The sequence below is a fragment of the Harmonia axyridis genome, chromosome 1, assembly GCF_914767665.1.
Source record: "Harmonia axyridis chromosome 1, icHarAxyr1.1, whole genome shotgun sequence".
NCBI lineage: Eukaryota > Metazoa > Arthropoda > Insecta > Coleoptera > Coccinellidae > Harmonia > Harmonia axyridis.
The window spans coordinates 71,378,582-71,403,431 of NC_059501.1; the positions used below are offsets into that span (position 1 = coordinate 71,378,582).

General features: G+C 32.3%; 2 protein-coding genes across 2 annotated transcripts; one reads left to right on the forward strand and one right to left on the reverse strand.

Annotated features, from left to right (window-relative positions):
- On the reverse strand, nucleotides 1-24,789 carry LOC123671159 (phosphatidylinositol 4-phosphate 3-kinase C2 domain-containing subunit alpha). Its single transcript, XM_045604856.1, has 26 exons — nucleotides 24,482-24,789; nucleotides 24,193-24,421; nucleotides 23,496-23,919; nucleotides 13,597-13,837; nucleotides 11,961-12,163; nucleotides 11,749-11,851; nucleotides 10,812-10,967; nucleotides 10,539-10,759; nucleotides 10,380-10,479; nucleotides 10,114-10,325; nucleotides 9,641-9,773; nucleotides 9,282-9,489; nucleotides 8,738-8,905; nucleotides 8,247-8,526; nucleotides 8,024-8,190; nucleotides 7,223-7,448; nucleotides 7,016-7,165; nucleotides 6,542-6,917; nucleotides 6,330-6,485; nucleotides 6,125-6,275; nucleotides 5,893-6,049; nucleotides 5,603-5,838; nucleotides 5,296-5,496; nucleotides 2,317-2,513; nucleotides 1,930-2,171; nucleotides 1-985 (listed from the first exon to the last, which is right to left on the reverse strand). The coding sequence occupies exons 1-26, from the start codon at nucleotides 24,636-24,638 to the stop codon at nucleotides 809-811; spliced, it is 5,271 nt and encodes a 1,756-aa protein (XP_045460812.1). The 5' UTR covers nucleotides 24,639-24,789; the 3' UTR covers nucleotides 1-808.
- Nucleotides 3,677-4,857, forward strand: LOC123671162. The gene is made up of 2 exons (XM_045604863.1): nucleotides 3,677-3,829; nucleotides 3,955-4,857. Exons 1-2 carry the CDS (start codon nucleotides 3,703-3,705, stop codon nucleotides 4,734-4,736), a joined length of 909 nt encoding a protein of 302 aa, XP_045460819.1. The 5' UTR covers nucleotides 3,677-3,702; the 3' UTR covers nucleotides 4,737-4,857.
- Nucleotides 24,790-24,850: the final 61 nt, after the last annotated feature.

Consider the following 24,850-nt stretch of genomic DNA (forward strand, 5'->3'; position numbering starts at 1 on the left):
TTGAGAAATTGAAAAATTTAATTTCGGATTGAAAATTTTGTATATAGTATGCCACAAAAGCAATAATTTCTTTTTAAGATCAACAGAAGTTTTGATATGTGAATAAAGCAACATAAATATGTATATATATATATATGACAAGTAAAAGGAAGAACACAAAAGGCACTACAAAAGTTCAATGTTTCTGAACAGAATGCATAATGAAATTCTTATTATTTCAAAAATTATTCAATATAAAATATTTAAATATATATTCAATTTTCCACAACATAAAATTTGTCTTGTAATAACCCTGTCTGGGAAGCTAAATTACGGTATATAACTTTTGGTACAATTGTATCAAGCTTGGGGTTAAGGACACTAGAATATTTTAAAGCTATGATTTTTCTATATTATCATCTAATTACAATAGAACTGATTTTTTGGAAAAGTAAAATTAGAGTGAGTAAAATTTTGGTCATTTTCTATTATTATGTTAAGATCAGAATTAAATTAATAAATTATAAAAATATTTTCAGTTTGGAATGTTTGTTATAAATGCATAGGTTATTAGTAATGAGGATGATTTTTCTTATCTAGTTAAAGCACTTAGAAACCTTCAATAAGAAAATATATTACACATCAGTTCCATTTCAAAATCAGAAAATTCAACAATAACAATTGCCAAACTTTCATTACAATGTTTTCCTTTTCAAGTAAAAACTTGAATTTATCAAATAATGATATAAAATCCAACAGAAAATACTCAATCAATATCTAATTGTGCAAAAATTCTCCAAGTATTTTCCATCTCCAAGAACATTCTATGTTACCGGCTTATATTGACTAGAGGATACCACTCTGTGATCTCTGTGGTTAACTCCAGCAGACCGAGCTCCAATTCAACGCCACCCAAAAACTCATTTTCCTGGAGAGGATCATAGTTCCAAACGGTTGCTCTCAAAAATCTCTGCTTCACCGTGTCCAAAGTCATTCTATATTCAAGCTGAAATTTTTTAATAAAAGAGCAAATATTAGTTTGAAGAGAAGAATTGAAAATTGAATGATCAGGGGAGGGGGTTTCTGATAAGTAATAGTGATGGATTAACAACCAAAATTCATAATATCAATTAATAATTAACAAATACGATATGAAATCTGATTCTGGCAATAATAAAACTGTTGAAAAAATTTGAGCTGTTGAGACAAATTGGTAATGTGAACAATCTGAACCGTATTCGAGACTCAAGAATAACTGAGAAGTAGTGTTGACAAAAACCCAGGTTTGTTGATTTCTCTTCGATCTTGGCAATTGGGCTGTGATTATTGATTTTTACGGCCGAAATTGGAAGATATTTATGTAAACAACGTAATTTTCAGCAATACGGCGCTACATGCCACACAAGCAACGAAAGAACCGCAATTTTTCAAAAAAAGTTTCCTGGCCGTGTTATTTCTCAAAGAAGTGATCACAATTGGCTACCAAGAACATGTCGATTCAACAACTTAAGACTTTCTTCTTTGGACCACGTGAAAGATAAGTCCTATGACAATGCTCCACAATCTATTCAAGACCTTAACAGATGGAACTAGTGAAGTTATACATGACATATAGCTGCAACTGTACAAATTGGTCATGGAAAATTACATGAAAAGGTTATGGTGCTGCAACCGTAACTGTTGCTTCCATTTGGCTGATATCGTCATCCATTGTTGTACCTTTTCCTTTACAATGAAATAAACATCTATTGATTTCTAAAAGAAATCAATATACTCTTTTTTTTTATATCAAAATGGAAAAACTTTTTATATAAAATAAAATCTAGCAATTCCAACTTGGAGTTGCAACTTTTTTACACAAGATTGCAAATGAAATTAAAATTATTTTATTTTACTGAATTGTAATCATATAAAATTGGACTCTTGTAATCAATAAAACCAGCATCTTACCATTTCCATAAAACTTGGATGGCAGTTTCTCTTAACAACTTTAGTTTTCCTTTTCGTTGACTTTGTGGTATCCGGTTGCAGATAAACTTTAACATATGTTGAAGGCTCCTGGCTGTTTGGCAACAATGCTAATCCTCGAACATGATGAACCATCACGCTAAAAACGCCCTTAGAAAATTGCAGAGACAATTTGAGCTGTCCCTTCAGTCTGCCGCTCTCCTTCTTATAACCTAAACCTCGATCTGCAAAGAATTAAGTTAAAAATGAGATTAAACGAAATCAACCTCGATCTGCAAAGATTAAAGTTAAAAATGAGATTAAATGAAATCAACCTCGATCTGCAAAGATTAAAGTTAAAAAAGAGATTGAATGAAATCAAAAGATTACCTTTTGCCTTCCTGTAGAAATCTTCTTGATACTGCTGATCCCTCAATAAAGGATGGAAGAAGGTATATACCAACTCCGAATGTGCAATTTCTTTGGCACATAAGAATAATGACTTGATAAATAGACATACTTCATGAAAACGTTTTTCAGCAACTTGCTTGATGTTGGATCTTCCCACGTGTAATCCGCTAGATAAACTGGAAAAAAATCCAATTTGAGATCATTCAAAAAACACTTCACATTTTATAATATGGTTTATTATTTCCTTCTATCTTATAGAAAACCTAAATTATTGAATAAAAATTCGTGAGAAGCATTGACGAATATCTAAAAATGATCAAGGCTCTGACATGAAGTCAGGAGGTTTTGTTACATTAATAAAATAAGAAATTCCACATAATATTTGGAATTTCTTTTGTTTTCATGAGATATAATACATAATTTCGAAATTTTATGCATTAAAAATAAAAATTTCAGACCGAACCTATTAGAAACTTAATTAATAGATATCATAAAACACAAATTTTATTAAATGAACAAATACAATTGAACTAATCCTCCCGTGCCATCTCCTCAACGTAGGTTGAGAATCCCTAAAATTCCTAATCCCCCTATACTAAATTTTTTATTTTTAGTATTAATTGACATTCTCAAACATTTGTAAAATCATTATCCTCACCTGAAAAGTCAGGGTATGTCGAAATTTTCGTAGAAATAATAATAGCGGACGTAAAATATTGTTTAAATTCATAGTTTTAAACTATGGACTTTCGTCAAGTAAACATCAAAACACTCAAATAACAAAAACAAACCTAATATTTCAGTGACATCGGATCCGACAGAGTTGAAAGTTTAATAATTTCAAGTCTCCTGCAAAATTTCCTGCTGATGACTTCTTCAGAATCATAAAAGATTCAAGGAGAATATCGAAGAAATAATGAGAATAATGAAGTACTGGCGTGAAGTCGGGAGCTTTTGAACGTTCATTCATTCTTTATACAATTGTACCCTTGAAGACCACATATATATCTATACACAGCTGTGATCTCCAAGGGTGCAATTGGCGCTCAAAAAAAGTCTGGATTCACGTCAATCCTTTCCTCATTTATTTTTACCTTACGATTCCTCAATACATATATCTATTGGATGTCTTTCATTCATTTCGATTCTTCCTGTTGAATAAAATACTGGGAGACAACAGTAGCGATAACCGTGGCGTCTGATGAAATGGAACAAACATGAATCATACTAATAAATTCCAGGTAGATAATAGAAACATTGAGATAAACCTGCCGATTCTTTATCAGGTTGTAACAAAAAATGGATTAGATAAATTTCAATGCATGATAATATCATTTTATCGTCACAATTGATGGCTGATCAATTATGAACATTTTCAAAAAATTCAAAGTGACGTTCAACCTGAAAAATCCCAGCAAAAAGGACAAGAATAAGGGCGAAAGCGATATTCGGTGTCTCAAGTACAGAATATGTTCCGAATTCACGACAGAGCGTAAGTATAAAATAACAAAATAATTCAATTGTATGTAATCAAGAATATTAGAACACATGACCAGACCTTTAGAGACGGAAAACTTATATTTATATATTTTTTATTTCATATATTTTTTCTTACAGATGTCTTTGATACAAACCCAAGTCATTTACAAGACAAACCTTTCACCCCAACACAATCAAGAAAGTTGCAAACTAAATCACAATCTGAAAATAATATAGCTCTGCAGACGCTCTCATTCGAAACAGTAAAACCCGATAAGGAGGCATTCAAGAACAGTTTATGGCCATCTGACAGCGAAATACAAAACAATGCGAAACTGAAAGAAATTGACACCTCAATTACAATAAATCCAGACATAACAAACACGTCAGAACAAAAACTAGACGAAAATCAAGTAGTAGTAAAACCGAAAAAAGAAAAAGGAATCCTAAAAAATAAAAATGAAAAGGTAGAAATAGTGAAAAGAAACCCGGAAGAAAAACAATTGTATGATGAAGATCATTACGCCAGAACAAACTTTAATGAAGAAGTTACTTATGAACAATATGAGCCAATTGATGACCAACTTGGAGTAGAAGATATTTACTATTTTGAACAGAAACCGAATGAAAATCCTAGCCAATATGTAGTTCATAATAATCGCACTGTTCATTTCACAGAAAGTGACCATGAGTATGAGGTGCCTATCCCAAAACAAGATCAGAGAATAATAGCAAACCCGGTTTACAATTTGACCACACATCCGAAGCTGAATCCAACAATTCAAGGAATAGATGATGAACACGCTAGAAGTATTGGACTGAACAGTTTTGGAAACGCTCAAAAACTCAAATATCCAGGCGATTATAGTATGGAAGCTGCAAGTATATTTTTTGATAATCAAAATGATTACGAGTGCTAATATGGGGCCAAAGGTTTAGGAATAGGTTAAAAAATAATTTTGTATTATTATTCTGTTGTGATATTCACCATAAGGTAAAATGATATTGAGTAAATTTTTAAAATAAACCATTAAATCGTAACCAATATAAAAAAAAATAGCAGTCGAAAAGGGAATATTCGAAAAGGCAGTCAAAATGCTATTTTACTCAAAGTGACGTCACTTAGAAGTATAATCAATCAAGTGCCATGTACAGAAGCGTTTGTTTTTATTGATTAAATCGTTTTCTTTTGTAAAGATCAAAGTGATATAAGTAATTAACTTATTATTACTTACAATAAAGAACTATTTGAGGTTAGAATTGTTTTTCTATGGGGAAATTGAATCTATTCAAGCTCTCTAAACGACGACGGTATGCATTATTTGAGTTTTCAGAGCTTTTTTTGCTTTTGTAATAACATATTTCGCGTCAAATTGATCTACATCGTTCTTAATATCGATGGATATGTCATTAAATTGAACAATATTCTTTTATAGTATAAATTTTTCAATAAGACGCTTCATAACTTTATAAACTTACCTGTGTAGTTTTGCGAGGGGATAATATATACACAATTTTTGATGAAGTTCACAAAATTCTTTATATGTCCTTTGTATTTCCATAGGCGGCCCATTATCTTCCCTATACACTCTCAAGATGTAAACATAGTATTTATCAGGATCATAACGTTTTTTATAATTCACTACTTCAACATGCTTTAGTTGACCTTCAGTTTCCATCCTGAAAAAAATGGTTTTACAGGTTCCAGCCACCCTTTTCAAATTAAATTTTTTTCATGCCAATTCTCTCATTTTATATTTCGTTTTTTACATTGAAGCCCACTTACGTATACGTTTTTGGAACAAACGATAACAAAGAACCATCATTCTGTTCACCAGTAAATTTCAGTTGAGCCAAATTATGAAGGAAGAAGTTAAATTGGGTGAACCAAGATTTTAACGAGCTTTCAATAAGTCGCGCAAAGTATGCTGCTGCTTCAGGGTTAGACATTCTCGGTAGAAGAGCCTTATGCAAATAATTGACAGATTCCGTTGTTACCCCACACATTCCAGATGACATCATCTAAAAAAGATTTAATTCGATTTTTGCGTCATTTTCAAATTAAAATAAACTCACCAAAGTGAATATGTACAATATGAGATTGCCGTTTGCACGGACAATATTGAAGGCTTTACAGCAAAGGTCAACAAACTGATGGAATTTCTCTGTTGGTCTATCGCCTCCATTTATAACATATGCCATATCTGAGGTTAAAACAAACGGAGCACGATCCCTATACAAAAAATAATTATCAATCTTCGAAAAACATTCAAAAGGAATAAGTTTCAACTAACGAATTCTCACTTACCTTTTGAAATTTCCAAACATTTGAGCATCACCTAAGAATTTACCAAAATCTATGTGAAATAGATGTCCAGAGGTTTTCAACATTATATTGTCATTATGCCTATCACAAATACCCAAAATATAGGTTACCACGCAATAACCCGCACAAGAAGCTAAAAAATATAAATATAATACTCTTCTATTAACACTCAAGAATAAAATTGTACCTGTAAAATTTTCAACAGCCCTTCCATATTCTAACTCAGAAGGATTATACTTGGCTAACCATTCGGCAATTGGCTTATCCTTGAAAGATCCTGTGAGACCATGTTCCACTTGTATTTTTCGAAGGGTCTCTGCGTTCTTAACTAACTCAATCATCCCTAAAATATCAATAACTTACAATGATCAAACAATAATCATATGCCCGAAAACTCACCTTTTTTCTTTCCTGTTGGGATACAAATGAAGGATACCATCTTCAAATCTAACCCGTGGTTCAGCCACAACTTATCCATAATTCGTACCATCTGCAATGTTAACATATCCTGCTGAAGATCATCACTAACCTTATAAATGGCAGGTACGATAGATCTGTCCGGGGCCAAAAAATTTATTTTCAGCGGCAGTGCATTAGAGGAAAAATAAGAGCAGGAATGAATATGTACACCAGCAACTCGTAATGTCAAGGAAAGTGGGAGACTGGTTTCACTTTCCTTCAAATTGGTATCAACCGATTGCAGAGCTTGCTGTAAAGTGGCCTGTCTGTGAGAATCTTTGGTTTTCTGCACATTCTCGGCTATATCGTTCAAATTCTGTGAATTAGAAGAATAGGTATCAGTTATCAGCCAGAAATTACAGTTGGTAATAATGGTTTGCAAAAATTAGTTGGTATCATTGACAAATTGCTTACTTTGACTAGAATTTGTTGAGATAAGAAACAATTTCTCAATGCTTCGCCACATATTGCTAGGAGGGCTCTGAGTAACAATTTCATGCGTCTATGATATCTTGATTCTTTTATGTTGACCTGATCTTTTTCATTCATGTCTAAGGTATTATTCTGAAAATATTGTTTTAATAAATCAATAAATATACCAAGTTGAAGATTACAATGTACCTGAGGCAAGGAACCAGGAAGTTTGTGACTAAGTAACCAAAAAAGATAATGTGCAAATCTGGGTGATCTCATACTACGGTCTAACAGAAATTCTGCCAATGTCGAATTTTCATATGTCTCCAATTTTAATGCAACAACTAGTTGTGGAAGATAGTCCACTAAGCCATCTGTACCCATTGTACTTATCCATTTGACAGCACACTTTCGTACTTCTATGTCGGGAAACCTGAAAATTATTTTTCAATCTGAAGATTAAGAATAAGAAGTTCTAGTATATATTATTTGGTGTTGATAATATGTAAGTGTTATATCAAGAAAGCAATGAGTTTTTCTCGCAGTGGTTAGATAATTTTCTACTGATCCATTACCAACACACAATTGGTTTTTCAATAAAATGTCAATAATGTCAGGATAGGTTATGAAAATTTGACAAATGATGCCAAGTTACAGAATATAGGTTGACGTCATTAGAAAAGTATCAGCAAAATATGATCCAGCTGCTGGGTGCACAACAACAAATAAAGTATACGCAAAGCCATAAGGTCAAGCTGCAAAGAAACACCCCTTAAATTTACAATCCAGAACCTACATTTTTGAAATCTCTTGTACTATCAAAACGAAAGTCGTATTTTTGACAGGGCAACTTCTGCCGGGTCCACTAGTGAACGATATGTAAAACATATTTTGCTTTTTATTGACGAATTATGTGTACTATTGCTAATTTATTCTGGATATTCATATTTTACCATCAAAAACCGTATAAGAGTTTTTGGTTAACTCATAGTTATAAAAAATACTTACGTCGGTAATAGTAATTGAAGTGATTGTATTGGAGTCAGTGGTTTCCAAGCATGTAACATTCCATGTAAATCTGACAGGCAAGAGTAGTCCCAAGAATGTGCAGCCAACAACACTTTTGGAAGACAATTAGGAAGATGATACAAGTAATGTCGTTTTTCCCATAAAACCTAGAAACAAAGTCAATTCGTTTTCGGGTTTTGTCCCTCAAAAATCGAAATCCTACTTCTCTTATATCCGGAGGTACTTTTTCCAACATGTCCATTTCATTAATATCCAACAACTGCTCTTGAGTCTGTTGATCCAAACTGTTAAAATCACCCTTCACTACAGAATATTCGGAATCGCCTAAAGAAGGGTACTTTATCACAACAGGGCTATTGATATCGATACCAATTATGGAATGATCTGGATCACAGTTTGAACCTGCAGGTGGCGCAGGACCATATAAGTAATTTGATTCTTTTGGCCAAATTGATAGTAGCATGCTCCCTTGTATCATAAAACTAAAAATGAATTATCAATGAAGACAACGATTCATAGACATCATTTTTTGAAAGCTCATTCTCCATGCAGAGCTCTATATCATTTTGTTGTTGAATGGCCTCAAACGATAAGGTTCAATTCAGTTTGACTGCCCTTAAACATTGTTACTCCCGAACAGAGCGCTATCTGTTAGGGAAACAGGCACTTAAAACACAGTTATTGTTCACTTACCCGTCGTAATCAAAAAGTTGAACAGAAGCCCACCCTATTTCTTCCTGTTTGTATTGAGGCTCATTGGGATCGTTATTTTCCGATTGTTCTTCAGTTCTTCCATATATTACGACCACCAATCTTGATTCTCTTGATAAAGAACTAATGAAGACTTCATCAAAAGTTATCCTTGAAAGTAGAGAATGACCATAAACCACATAAATTAAACAAAACTAGGTATCAAGCAAATTTTTTTGTCTGAGTGGTGCTTGTAACATTTCATGTCATCCTTGGAAAGTAGTGAAAAATAATGATTGAAAGACAGACATTGATTCCGAGTCTACCAAAAGTAGAGCAAACTTGTTATTGTCATTTTAGGGATGAAAAAAATTGTTGGTCTCCAAATTCAAAATTTACTCCCGCAGGCGTTATTTTTCAATGCAATTGTGAAAAATAACATGCGCTACTATTACACTCATTGATATACATCACATTGATGTTGATATGGTTACAATAATAGAGTAGGATGACATAAAAAATTTCAAAAATAAATTGATTGACTTACCATTGATCGAAAACTATTCTAGCTGGCCACGAATGATCCTCTGTTTTGACGCTTGGTAATGAGGGGATACATTTTTTTATAGGTTTTGTGCCATGGTATACTTGAGCAACAGCAAGATAAAAATCATGTTTCCATTCGGCATTCGGTTTATAAATTGCACAGATTCTTATAGTTAGAGGAGTTGATATCTCGTTCACATTCGCAATTGCTAAAATGTTAGGGTTGAAGATTTTAATACTTATACAATGAATATGAATAAAAATTCTCTGATGAGTAATTCATACTAATATAATAAATTAGTATAAAACAACAAAAAAAAGGAAAACGTGTTATCACAGAAAATATTAGCTGTTACTTACGTTCTTTAGGCAATAGGCTGTATTTCAACTTAAAATCCACTCTGAAAGCTGAACAATACATTTCAATCAAACTTATCACAGCCAGTTTAATTTTATTACAGCACTCTACAATTTCATTTGATATACTGCTATTCTGAAAAATAAAAATTGTAACTATTATTGTTTGATTCCTTGATTTCCTTGGCGGAAATGATCATGAATCAAATAAAATAATAATAATAATATGTCTTCATTGATAGTTGACAGAGAAAAAATAATACATCAAATTCACTGAAAAATATGGCAAAGGGCGAGAATCAGTTCACTCCAAGTGAAGTGTCTGCTCTTCCACCTAACCCATATCAGATTTTATCATATATTCAGATTTTAATTCCTAAACTGTTTCTTACAGTTTGTAGTTTCGAAAAACCCTTTGGTGAACGGACTAATAATTGAATAAAATAAAAAATTAAATAATGCTCTCTTCTACATACCGGACAATTGTTGAAAGAAGTACAAGCTGTTGTTAAACCATCTACAGCCTCCATTATATCAATCGTGCAGAGGCTACTCATCAAATTTATCACATATTTAACTGATTGAATAACTTTATTTGGTTGTAAGTCTGGTAATATTGAGGGATTCATATGCGACTCCATTAAAACAGCTTGTTCTTCCAATTTCTTAATTTCACTTTCAAGGAATTCTGAAACCAGAATAAATTGAAATATAGGCTTGTTGTCGATGCACTTCTATTTACCCAACACAATTTTCATGTTGTCATATGTGATATGTAATGTCGGATCGGTTGGTATAACATCTTCGAATAACATATGTTTGTCTCTTTGGTCATCCATTGGCTGGAAAGGTTATCATCCATAAGAAAATTGAATAATTTTGTCAGTTTTTTTAAACTTACCGTTCTTGCAAATGACTTATCAACTTTATTGTCAGGCAATAAAATAAGGAGAACATCTTCCTCCAATTTGATACAATTATGAACATATTCATAGTCTGATAAAAGTGTAGTTGGAGCAAAATACTCATTGTAACCCCAAACTTTCAAAGTATAATTTATTTCGGAGGGAGCTTCTAAATCACATGTTGCTTGAAAGGTTATGTGTTCTATGCTTGAGGTAACTAAAAAAAATATTATTGAGGAAAAATTTAATGCATAATAGAAATAACTGACCATCACATGTAAATATAAATGGTTTATCAAAATCAGCACCATCAAAGTCTGGGTGTATACATATTTTAATACTGGTTCCTTCTACATATTGATAATTTACCATCGGACTTATTACAAAGCCCATATTTGTGTCTGGATCATTGTATCGATATTTATCTGAAATTTTGAAAAAGATATTTATTTTTTCAATGTTTTCATATATTATAGGTTTAAAGGTGTTACATATAGGTTTTTTATATTCTATTATGCGAATGGTGGAATGAAGAAATAATTTTTTTTCCTAAAAAAAAAATTTACTATTTCTATATTTCTGTTACCTTGGATTGTTAGGATCCATACTTTTGATAAGACCTACAGTTATTTTTAACCCAAACTATAACACTATATGTAGTTGGGTCTAACAACAATGTCTAATTAAATAAAGGTACATACATATTTTTTTTTCAGAGAATGGCATTTATTGTGACAATAATAAAACGAGATAAAACTCAAAAAAATTACCTAAAATTTTGTTTTTGAGTTTAACAATACATTGCACTATATAAAAAAAGATAGGTTAATACTCATCCGAATTGAATAGTCAAAATGAAGTTAGTTCAGTATCATCCATAAATGTGTAATTTAATTATTGTTTTTTATAATGATATTCATTATATGATTTTTTTATGTGCCCGAATATTATGGATAAAAGAGGAATAATGAATCTTAATGTAAAATTTGCAGCGTTTTTTTCAAAAATTTACTCTTTTTCTACGAATTATGCAGTGTTTGTAATTCTAATCGCGATGCAAACTTTAAAACAGATTCTCTTCAATATTTTTATTCATTGTGAAGGTTTAATATAAATTAAAAAAAAAGTCGCAACTAACTAACTAACTTTAAATTAAAATAATAATATGATAAAATAATAAGTCATCAACTAAATTTGAGTACTCACTTCTAACATTTTGTACCATCTTGAAAAAAGCTAAGAGATCAGAATCAGCATCTTTAGCAATGGGATCAACTTGTGTTATATTCTCTACTAAACTATCTTTCACCTAAAACCAAGGATTATAAAAAATAAGAGGTGATCAAGCATCAAGTTTAGAGTTACAAAGGGTTGATTTTTTTTCTTCATAACAAAGGATTTGGAGGTGTTTATCTTACCACTGCAATTTTCGTCGTCCTGCTTTTGTCTATTGTTTGAATATGTGTCTGGTTGGATTTTATTGGCGAAGAATACAGACTTTCGGCTTTGTTAACGGCGGCATACATAGGATCGCAAAGACTGTTATTACCAGATCCTGTATAAATGAAATCATATGGATCATATTCATCATAGACGCTATCGCATATGGACGCCGAGTCATCTAAACAAAAACAAAAAAATTACTGTATTTACATAACCACAATAAGGAATTTATATTATTTTCATATATTCTTCATATACCTAGTCAATAGCATAGCTACGCTTGTATCAGGACTAATTACAGAGCTGTAAACCTTGAAGTCATGTTTATGTTTTGTTCATACATTTTTGAAAGATCAATTTGACATTATCTATTATACAAATGACAGAACAGAAAGTGAAATTACAAAAAGCACACCATATCACTGTTATAGACACTCTGATCAAGTTTGAGTTGTGTCACCCTAAACAGATCAAAATTGGTTGGTCAACCTGCATTTTGACATTTCAGAGGGTAGAGTTCGGTTGAATTTCCTATTGATTAAAGGGTTAAACTAGGCCTGAAGACATGGGTATTTCAAGCACGGATCGTCAGGCTCAGAAATGAATACAAAAAAGGCCTAATGTAATAAGTAGTTCACTATTTGTTATTTTGCAGAAGAGAGTATTTCCCAGCCAATAACATTGAAGAATTATTATCCTTTAATAAGTAGATGCGCCATTGATGCATTACAAAGCATTGACTCCATTAGTCCATTCTATAATTAAAAAGAGAAATGTTGAGCCTTCTGTCACGTGACCATGAAAGAGATGATGAAGAAGTTTGAATTTCAACCAATAATAAAATGGTATCAATTGATTGAATTGGTAGAACCAATCAAAAATACTTATATTTTGTCAGCTGGTGCAATTTGTCGCATTCTTATGTTGGAGTCAATTTCATTATACAATACAATTTAATAATACAATACACACTCTATGACCTATCTACATATTATTAGATCAATTATCTGTATCATATTAAAGTTGATTAAATCCCTTAAACCTTAGGCTTAAACTAAGATGAAGAAGATTGCAGATGTCAGAACATCAATAATTCACCTCCAAAAACATTTTGGTGATAACATAGTCATGGTAAACATGGGCTACAACAAAAGGGCAGTCGTCTGCTTTAAAAGCACTGGCCATAAAATGCTGTATGATCATTGGTACAAGGACCAGAAAGGCGATTGAAATATAGATATATCTGGATCCAATTATCGTACAGAGATTGCTCTAATATCAAATTGTAGTAAATTCAGCCTAGTTTGAAAGATTATAGAGTGACCATACCCTTCATCAGCTAGGATATTGAGCATATCTAAAAAAAAAGGCGGTTTATCCGTTCACACAGATCTTTGCGAATATGATTTCTTACTATTCGTTCAGGTCCTACAAACATGTAAAAATTAACAAGGATTGAACATTTCATGACCACATTATGTATATCTTGACTGGACTGATATACAAATGTCCTGTAATTATTCCCTTGAATAAAGTTTCACTAAGTCTACCATCAGCTAATCCCAGTTTCGAAATATAATATAATTATCAAATAAAAGCTTCTTTATCTACCTGGACATTCTGGACTGATTGTTCTCGACGTATTACTGTAATCATTGGGACAGAGGATTGGATCGAATTCTTGTAGTATGCTGACCCTGACACTATTACTGTCCAGATTCAATGGAGCTAAATCAATCAAATTTTCTATGTTTTTTCTTCTCTGGGCCTTAACATTGGAAGACAATGACGAGGGCAAGGTGATTGGTGGAGGTGTTCGACGTTGGTTCTTTGGCGGAAGAGTAGGCGGAGTCTGTAAAAGTGAGGTTAGTTTTAAATATTTTCAAAGGATCAAATGTTTCATGTATTATACAACAAGTCATACTTAAAACAGAATTTGCTGAACTACAAAGATCATTATTATGTCCTATGCGCATATTAATGATAAGAATTAAAATATAGTAAATGTGCTTTATTGCTATGGCAATTGGGCATCCATCTCATTCCTCACGCAACCTTATAGGTTCAACTGTTTCAAAGCTATAAGAGGAAATTGTAAAATGGCGTGAAATGAAAAGTTCTGATAACTTCTTTATTATTGCTGCTATTAACATAAAACCAAAACATCCTACTGGCACTTTTTTAGTAGAATCTATTGGTTCATCGATTTATTTTTCATTTTATAATAGAAGTTATAATACAAACTTACGTTTTTTGAATGTAAACCATAACAATTTCTATAACAAATAAAATCTCTTAATTTTTCTTTTTCAATAATATAAATAACATGATACATTGATTTCTAATAAAACTATAAAAATCATCAGGAGTTCCAGTTTCACACAGCAAACCAGCCTAATGCCTATCTATAATAAATAAATAAATATATGTGAACTTCAGATCATTAAAATACTCGATGGTCACCAAGGTCTCCCGATTCAACATCGTCAGATTTTTTCCATTGATCACATTTAAAGAACAACATTTATCAATTTGAACATGTCAATATGTAAATCTAAAAAATTTAACGGTGTTAAATCCTAAAACCTTGATGATCACCGAATATACAGGGTGGCCACTTTTTCAATGGGATTGTATTGGTAACTTTTAAACCATAAGAGTTAGAAGGTCGGTCAAATGGAGAAAAAGTTGCATGCATAGAAGCATTATCAGGCAGTTCAAACAAATCGAGATTATCAGGGCCGGTTATGGAGATATCATAAGAAAAGTAAATTATGTCATTTTGATTTTTCTTTTTTTCCCACACTATTTCAAATATTATCAAAAAATGTTACAGGAATTTTTTATTTGACAGTAAATTATCCTCAATTTGACGTAATCAGATTTCGTATCCAACGTTTCGTACTCTCTGGGCCACCCTCAACCTCTTTTTTTTCAATACGGACCTGCATATTTTATGACATTTTTCGAAATAACTTTTAACGCTGAATTCAACGATATATCATGCAATGTCATTCAAAGTTGATTTTCAGGTGATTTTGACCCTCATCCAAATTTAATGGTGTGTATGTAAGAAAAAACAAGTCTATTAACGATATCAATGTTCTGACCCAAATTCAATCGAACCCAGAAAAAAATCGAGAACTCTGGACAGTGAATGGAATTTTTCAAAAACTGCTGTTAATAAAATAGTCAAGAGACGCGAATACAATGATTTTAAATTTGAATACCAAGCTTTGCAAAAATTATATCGTAATGATCTCAGAATAAAGTTCAATTCTGTAATTTGTTTCAATGGAACAAATGAGAAATACAACAGATACCTCGCGAGAAAATTGAGAATGTTTTGGAAGGTATTCAAGGGAGACCAAACGAGCAAATGTATAAGAAGTATGGGTTCCAGAACAGTAAAGTGCATTTTACAAAATGGTGGACATTTCGAACACTGACTTCATTAATTTTCATTTACTTTTGAATAATCATTTGATTGTTCTTTCATTAAATGATACTTTCGTTTAATTATTATGAATTGAAATATTTAAATGATTATTATAAAAGAAGAACCAAGAAACCAGTATACTGGTTTCTTGCTTTGATGCTAATATGTTTCATTTAGTTCAAGATGGGTAAGTTGATTTTCTTATAGAAATTTATTGCATATTGCATGTTGTTAATTAAACTAAATGAAGGTAATACAGATCCGACCCAAAGAAAATTGGATAAGGGTCAAAATCACCTGAAAATCTACTTTGAATGATATTGTATGATATATTGTTGAATTCAGCGTTAAAAGTCATTTCGAAAAATGTCATAAAATATGCAGGTCCGTATTGAAAAAAATGAGGTTGAGGGTGGCCCAGAGAGTACGAAACGTTGTATACGAAATCTGATTACGTCAAATTGAGGATAATTTACTGTCGAATAAAAAATTCCTGTAACATTTTTTGATAATATTTGAAATGAAGTGGGAAAAAAAGAAAAATCAAAATGACAAAATTTACTTTTCTTATGATATCTCAATAACTGGCCCTGATAATCTCGATTTGTTTGAACTGCTTGATAATGCTTCTATGCATGCAACTTTTTCTCCATTTGACCGACCTTCTAACTCTTATGGTTTAAAAGTTACCAATACAATCCCATTAAAAAAGTGGCCACCCTGTATAAATTTATCTGAAGTTCACACATTATTATGTGTATGTGTATTTTATTGAGCAAAAAATACTAAGCCTGTTTAGTCTATTCATATATGAATGTGTGATGTATATAATTAATAATTATAATGACTCTGGTATTGAAACTTGAATATAATACTAGGGGCAAAACTTATTTAAGTGCTGAAAAAACAACTAATACCTATATACAGAAAAATGTTACACATTTCATACTAACAATCTGGAATAAATTACCTAAAAATTTTAAAAGTAGGCACATTGTAGCACAAAAGAAGTCTTTAAAATCTTTTTTAATTAGAAAATGTTATTACAGTGTAAAAGACTTCATGAATGATGAAAAATTTAATGAACTTTAAAATAGTTAATGTAGGTTAGGTTATTGGGGTATTTGTTGGGGGTATAGTTGGGTAGTTATAGGTGCATATATATTTTGTATTTTTTTATTGTAACGTGATCTACATCTGTGGAGATATAAGGGATCAAATAAAATGGATTATTATTATAGATAGGCCATTGGTTGGTTTGCCGTGAGAAACTGGAGCTTTTGGTGATATTTTTAGTTTGATAAGACATTTATTTATCCGGCTATATATTTTCGGAAGGAAAAAAATATTTTATTCGTTAGAGAAATTCTTAAAAATTTTCAAAAAAACACAAGTTTGAATTATAACTTCAAAATACAAATAATTGGCAATAAAAATAAATTATTACACCAATGGATTCTACTAAAAAAAGTGCCTGCAGGATGTTTTTGTTTCATGTTGATAGCACTAATAATAATGAAGTTATGAGAACTTTCCATTTCACGCCATTTTTCTCATTTCAAATTTTCTCTTATAGCTTGAAAACAGTTGAGTCTAGAAGATAGCAGTTTTCACCAAATCAATTCTCTCAAAAATCGAACCCGAAAATGTGTCATTCTTTTTTTTCTAGTTCAAAGGGATTCGGAGATCCCCTCATTAGACAACGAATTTGAGACACCCGATACAGTGCTTTTTTTGAGTTTTTCTCACCCTAAAATTCAATTTTCATTTGGAATCAATCGTTTTCAGCCGAAGACATTCTCTACGCAAATACAACAGACAACTCTTGAAATTGCCTTAAAAATGTTTCAATTATATGATTATTCACTGGCTTATTAATTGATGTTTATTATTTCGAAAGCGCCCTCCTTCAAAAATGATTAATTTGGATGATTAATAAATATTTTGTGATTTATTGTTCCGGTAGTTTTTCAAAATAGTGGTATTTAATAATTTTTTTAAATTGTTAAACAACCAGATTCTTTACGAAAGCGTCCACATTTTTTTTTTAATGTCATCTGTTGTGGGAAATAACGAAATTTCGAGATTTCCGAACGAAGATAAAATCATAGAATTGAATAAATCGCAGCAAACAAAACCAATACTAGTATCAAAAGAGACGATACGACATTTTTCGCATTCCACAACACCTACAGCCACCTATCGGCGAAAACCTAGCATTAACGCTCGATTAATTTCTTATCACAGGAGACATTAAAGGTATATCAGTCAATAAAATAACCTAATGAAAAATGAGATACTTTCCGACTGTGGCACAGTGTAAGATCTCTTCGTCCTACACGACAAATTTCCCATTGCTACATCATGCTTGAAACCTGCAGGCATTTCAACGAAAAAACACTTCTGAACTGATACACGGACAGGTATTCGGACGATAACTCTTCCTAACAGCTCCAGAAAGTGAGTAATGTATCAAAATTACTGTATCGCAGTAGGAAACATTATCGGTTCGAGTTTTAACGGAGCACGGAGTTAGTTGTTGAGGTAAGAAACATAGCAGGACGATTGTTGTTAAACGAGGAAAAATTCGATCTCGCTACGTTTGTACGTTTGTGTCGACGTTTTTGAACCTCTTTTCTTACTGGGAACACTTTCGAGCAGAAGATTATATTCCTTTTAGGTTTAGTATTTCCACTAACAAAATCTCGGAATCGTGCTGGGACCGTATTCTCGACAAGTGATCTTTCAAAACGTATACGTTCTTTCAGTGCTAATTACACTGAATGAACGTATACATTTTGAAAGATCACTTGTCGAGAATACGGTCCCTGGCATAAATGTTTCCTGAAATGTTCACAGTACTGGAATGTGTGCAATTTTACACAATGGTTTGTTACTTATCTCACAGAATATTTCGACTCATTAAAAAAAAAAACACTAAATTATTATAATTCCACGGAACTCATCCCTGGGGTTATTTATTCAGGATAACTAATAATACAGGGTGATTCACCGCGATGGCCTACTATTAGACGTTTATGGAAAGCTAATTATAATTTTCTGCTGAAAATTTGCGTTTTGGGGTTTGAGAGAATTATTTTCTATAAAATATTTTCAGATCTCTACAACTTCCGGTTATACCAGAAACAGACCACTACTACCTTATTTCGAATGGTACACCCAGTATATTATTGCATCATCAGATAACCTTTTTGATGACAATTTCAACAATATGCCTTACCTTTGGTATAATCTCAACGGTTCATGAGTTAATGCGATTCTTATGAAAAAATGGTGGCGACCAGGACTCATAAAAAGTTTTTTTTCTAAAAACCTTTATAATTTTCTATTCTGTAAATACGTAGCATTATGAGACTGCTTGCGGTTTGGACCAAAAATGCACAGGGTGTTTATTAGAAGATCATGAACTTGAACGACTCATATTCATCAAAATTCAAAATTTTCAAATTACAACCTATATTTTTTATTATTTCAATCAATTCTGCGTATAAATAGAGGAGGGGTTTCTCGAGCAAACCCTATAGCTAAAATGAACACTAAGAGTTTTCGAGGAAGAACTTCAAATGAGAAAAAACCGCAATTTCCAACTTTGTGGTCTATGACTTCCGGAAAACACAGAAAGAAACGCCACTATTTTTTTCATAAGAATTCCATTAACTCATGAACCGTTGAGTTATGGTTTATTGCTGAAATTGTCATAAAAAAACTATCTAATGATGCAATAATATACTGGGTGTAAAATAAGAAAGTAGTAGTCTGTTTCGGGTATAACCGGAAGTTGTAGAGATCTGAAAATATTTTAGGGAGAAAGATCAATGTCTATAAAACCCCAACATGCAAATTTCTTCTTCTTCTTCTTCTTAATTTAGCACAAAATTATGAGTAGTTTTCCATAAACGTTCAATAGGCCATCGGGGTCAATCACCATGTATATTCAAATTTTCCTGAAAAGCTATGCGACAAATTTTTCAAATCGTTAAAAATTGTTCAGTGATATATTTATTCATTTAATTGAATTATATATCATTCAACAGCCTAGGCCAATTTAAGAATGGCAATAAAAATTTACAAAAACAAAGGACCCTAACTAAATGTAAACACAACGGCCAAGTTAGGGGAACGGACAAAATCAAAACGAAGTTTGCAGTAAAAAAAGTAAGGTGTTATTCATAATACCCTGTGGAGGGATAGATCAAGGGAGACTAATGCATGGCCACCTCGTTCTCCAGATCTCAATCCCTTATATTTTTATTTATGGCGACATATGGAGCAGTTTGCTATCAAGTTGAAAATTCATCTCATCGATAAAAATTATACTCGATAGAATTCAAGATGCAGTAAACAATTAGACTCGTCCCAAATCTGATTCGCCGAGTAACATAACCTTTAGTTCGTCGATGTGAGGCTCGAAATCAAGCCGAACATTTTGTATTGTTCATTATTAAGGAAGTTTGAAACAAAGTTTGAAGTTCAAACATATTTCTGACTTAAACAAGAAATTTTTTATTCAAAATTCTAGGAACTTCTAAACATAAACGAATCGGACCTATAGGTTCATATGGAAAAAAAAATCAGAATGACTGCAGCTATCAATTGGCAAAGTTTGCCATGAAGTTTGTAGAACACCCTGTATATTACCATTTAGATTTTTCAAATTAATGTACAGGGTGTGCAAATAAGCGAGGTAAGCGGCTAGATCTCAGGGTCCACTCATCGTAGAGACTCGCGGTAAAAAATTTTACCACTAAAGTTTACAAGAAATCAAACTGGAAATTGTTTTGAAGTTCATACCTCTACCGCTAGGGGGCGTAATAGCTATCGTCGAGTAGAAAAATGAATTTTACTCGAAAATGTTTCATATGAAGTATAAGAAAAAATATCATCACTGTAATCCTTGTAAAATTCTCTATCTTTTTGAATTGTCACTTTCGATTTTACGACATCAAATATGGGTAGGTGAAAGGGAAACGTCTGACTGATTGAAGTGCCTGTAAGTGACTGAAGTGAAGTCATAAGCTTTTGAGCGTTTGGCTCAACATTTTTGAGCAAATTAGATCTCGTCTGAAAGATAATATCTTGTTGATTGAGGACAAAATATACTCATGATAAATTTGTTTTTGATGCTTTCGATATTTGGCCAGCCTGTACATTCTTCGTAAGTATTAATAAATAGGGATATTTTGCTACCAAGTCCACCGAATGTTGAAGGAAAATTTCGATAACTTATGGTTGTGGTATTTTAAATAATATTTTTATATTTTATTATATTATAGGTTTCAGGACTTCTGCGTGATAGAATAAATTATAAATTTTTAGTGTTTTCCATTGTCAAGTCTATAAACAAAACTTTATACATCAATTAATCAGTTTTATCGCCATCCTTATCACAAAAATCGCTTAATTATCTAAACTCACCCAATTCACAATGAAAATTTTTTGCACGACTCAAATTCAAAGATGCCAGAGCGGCTAAGAGAGATGTGACGAAAAACGCATTTAAGCAGGTTATCGCTAATAAAATTACTCGAATTGAGAAATATTTCGTATACTAAGATAACACGTGTCAACTGATAGCAGGTAATCTGATATTTCCTTAAATATTTATAGGTTGTCGATCTATTTACTTTTATGAATAGAAGTGTAGTTTAGAAATGATTCAATCGAATTAATATTAAGAAAAATAAGGAAAGTACTGAAGTGAAGCCATAAGCTTTTGAGCGTTCGTTCATTCATGCGCCAATTGCACTATTGTAGTCTACACAACTCTATATATGTGGTTTACAATTGTAGATGCAATTGGCACATGAATGAACTAGCCTTAAAAGTTTTTGACTTCACATTAGTTCTTTCCTCATTGTTTCTTTTAGATATTCTTCCTGAATTTTTTATGATTTTTATGACGATGACGATATGTCTGCACGAAATTTTGCAAGAGGCTTGACGTTGTTACTTGTTGTTACAACGAGATCAAATCGGTGGTTTTTTGATATTTAACTTGAATTTTCTATGTTTTTGATGAGCTATCAATACGAAATTTGAACGAATCTATATATGCTTATTATAATGGTCGAATAATAAGTATATAGCACATTGAGAGATGAGAGAAAGGAATTGACTCTAACAGAAAGATGCGATGCACGATGTTTACACCTAGTGACCCAAGTCTCAACCAACCGATATTTTGATTGGTTGAACATATTAAACTAATCGATCATTGAACCCTTTAAAATCTCGTGGTTTAGCTTCCCTTGTCATTGGTTAAAGGTCAATTATCTCGATCCTCTACTCCAAGGACTATATATTAGACAGGTTGCCCCGTAACTATCAACTTGGGGAATGGGGATACCGGGTGACGTCACGAATGGTTGACGCTGATTGGTTGAAAGTTACAGAGCAACGTTCAATGTAAAGACCTTGGCCCATGGCCAAGGTTTATAGATTTAGACAGGTTGTCTCGTAACTTTCAACCAATCAGCGTCAACCATTCGTGACGTCACTCGGTTGACACATTCAAATAAATAACATTTGATTGTAATTAAATCGTGGGTTTTCACGGATTTTCTTATTAGTTTGACCGCGTATATTGGCGATTGGCCCATGGCGATATGGATCATGGATGACGCGTTATCCACACTCCACACTCTTTAACCTAAGTTAACCTAAGACAACCTGTGTAAATCTATAAACCTTGCCTCTACCTCAGGTGGTCACGTGACCCATAGCTCAATCTTTCTCTTTCTAATGTTGGAGTCAATGCTCAGCAATGTATTATTAGATCTTTGGCGTTCTATAAATACTATTCATACATATGAAATATTAACTCTGTCGGATTGGGAATCACGAAACTATTGAGTATTTAGGTCTACTTGAATTTTCTGTGGTTCTGATGATCTTATCAACTTGAAATTTTGAATAGAACATAATCCCACTAGCGGTTCCCTAAATCACCTAGATATGAAATAAAACTTTTCCGTTTAGTGCAAAATTTCTTGTTGATCGCATAACCAGGGCCATATTGAATTCAAGAGGATAATCAAAAAAATTATCCAATAACTCCGTGACCACAGAACCGTAGAACTTGAGTTTTCGAAAGTTGATATGAAATAACAATTTTCTGCTTCCAGCGTTATTTCAGAACATTAAATTAAAATATCAAAAAAAAAAAAGAGGAAAGCACTGAGTGAATTCATGCTTTTGAGCTTTTGATCATTAACTGTATAAAGATTATAAGTGGTCTTCAAGGGTTCGATTGACATTTACATTGAATTTTCTAGCACTTTGTGAAACTTTCTACAAGCTAGAGCTTATGTGGGCTAGGATGAAAGGAACATAACAGCTTATGCACAGCACTCAACAGTTAAATAATACCTCAGAGTCCAAATATTTCTTCCCTGACCCGTGGATGCAACCCCATAATTTGTTGATGCAAAGCAGATGGCTGTGCTCAACAAACTCATTTACATATTTTTTATTATAACTATACATGCAAAAGAAGAAAAGAAGCTTCTAAAGATATCAAACAAAAACAAAGTTGCATAGGTTTCCAAAAAGCCTGCATACAGGTTATTGAAATTAAAAGAAAATCAATAATTCATATTTATTTAAAAAGAGATTTTGTAAATTCTACCTAAAAGCAATTACACCGGCGAGCTAAAACTACATTTCTCATTTTTATAGCAAACTTAGTCTCAAATAAATAGCCCACATGAAATACATTTTAAATAACTATGTTCATTCAAACAGACTTGTTGCATCAAAACCTTAATCGATCAATCAACTTGTTGATTTAAATTTAAATTCTATGCTATAAATGTTTTATGAAATCCACAATTCATGTTTTTTTCTGGAAATATCAGCAAATGCAAATGTTTCAAACTAGGGGACTGAGAAAATCATATTTCTTTTGAAACCAGTTATTTTACATTTTTATTGACAACTTTTTGTTCATTCATCTCTTAGAACCACAAAAATTATAAAAATTACTGTTCTTCTAATTTTTGTGGATATAAACCAAAATCTAAACCTACTGAATTCGGCTTTTTTCACTTACCGAATCCGTTACTTCTTTTGCTTCATCAGACATTACATGTGGGAACACCTGAGAGGATTGTGATGGACTTTGAAACTGAGATCCAGAAGGTATGTTCAGAGTTGGAGTCAATACATTCTGTTGATATCTATTCTGTTGAGGAAACGGTGTAATACTGAGCACATTTGAAGGTTGGATATGGTTGCCGCCCACAATTTTATCACTTTGTAAGAAGATATTACTGCTATTTCCAGAATAATAAGGAGGCTGTCTCAATGTATGGGGTGTATTGTTTTGTTGTCCTGATATATAACCTTGGTAAGATTGATAAAATAGTGTTCGCTGGGGATTATTTAGGGAAGTAATTGTATTGATATTTGCCACTGGAGCAGGGGAATACGTTGTTTGGGACATACTGCCTGGAGTGGATATGTTGTGATTATATCTGAAAAAGTTGTATATTGTATTATATCCTCCACTTCATTCCCTTCTTCATAATTAACCTATTCAAATTTGTTTGCATTATTAAACATATTGGCTACAGGGAAAAAATATTGAATGATTGATCATTTCTTCAATTAGATGTGAGGAATTCAAAATTGTCAGTATACCAATCTCAATCACTCATAGTTTTTGTAGTTGTTTAACTGATTGATGAACCTCAATTTATTGGTAAAAACACTGAAATGAATTATTGTAAGGAAAAACTATAACTCACTGTTGCAAGCTACATATATCCAAAAGGTTAGAAGATTTAGATGGGGGACTAGAGAAGGATATCAGATCTGGCATATCACAACTGGAAGCGCTACTACTTTTTCGTTGAGAAGATGGTGGTGGTGCTAGCAATGAATTATTTTGATTGGACAGAGAACTTCCTGGTCTGGGTCTGGATTTACTTGGTTGCCTGTCAGAATCGGTTTCAGACATGGAAGCAGCTCTATTCACTACAATGTAATTTCAAACATGTCATCTTTAGAGAACTTGAATCTATCATTTATCCCTACCTGGTACATTTTTAGGAGTCTTAGAAATAATTTTACTTTTTTCTTGTAACAATTTATTCTGTCTGAATTGTTCTAGTGCTAGAGACTCCAAACTTAATGCTTGTGCCCTTTCCAAATCCTCTTGGTACTTCTTATCCCAATCAATTTGATTAGCCATATTTAACAATTTCAAGGATGAAAGGATAAAATATAATTTTAAAATTTCAAAGGCTCCCAATCAAAAATAATCATGTTTATATTATGTATAGAAATTTGTACATTGTTATCATTTCGACAGTAACCTCAAATTAATTGACAACTTCAAAGTGACACTAAGGGCATACGTACCGTAAATTGGAGCCTACCTTACCGGTGCGCCCTCTAGAATCG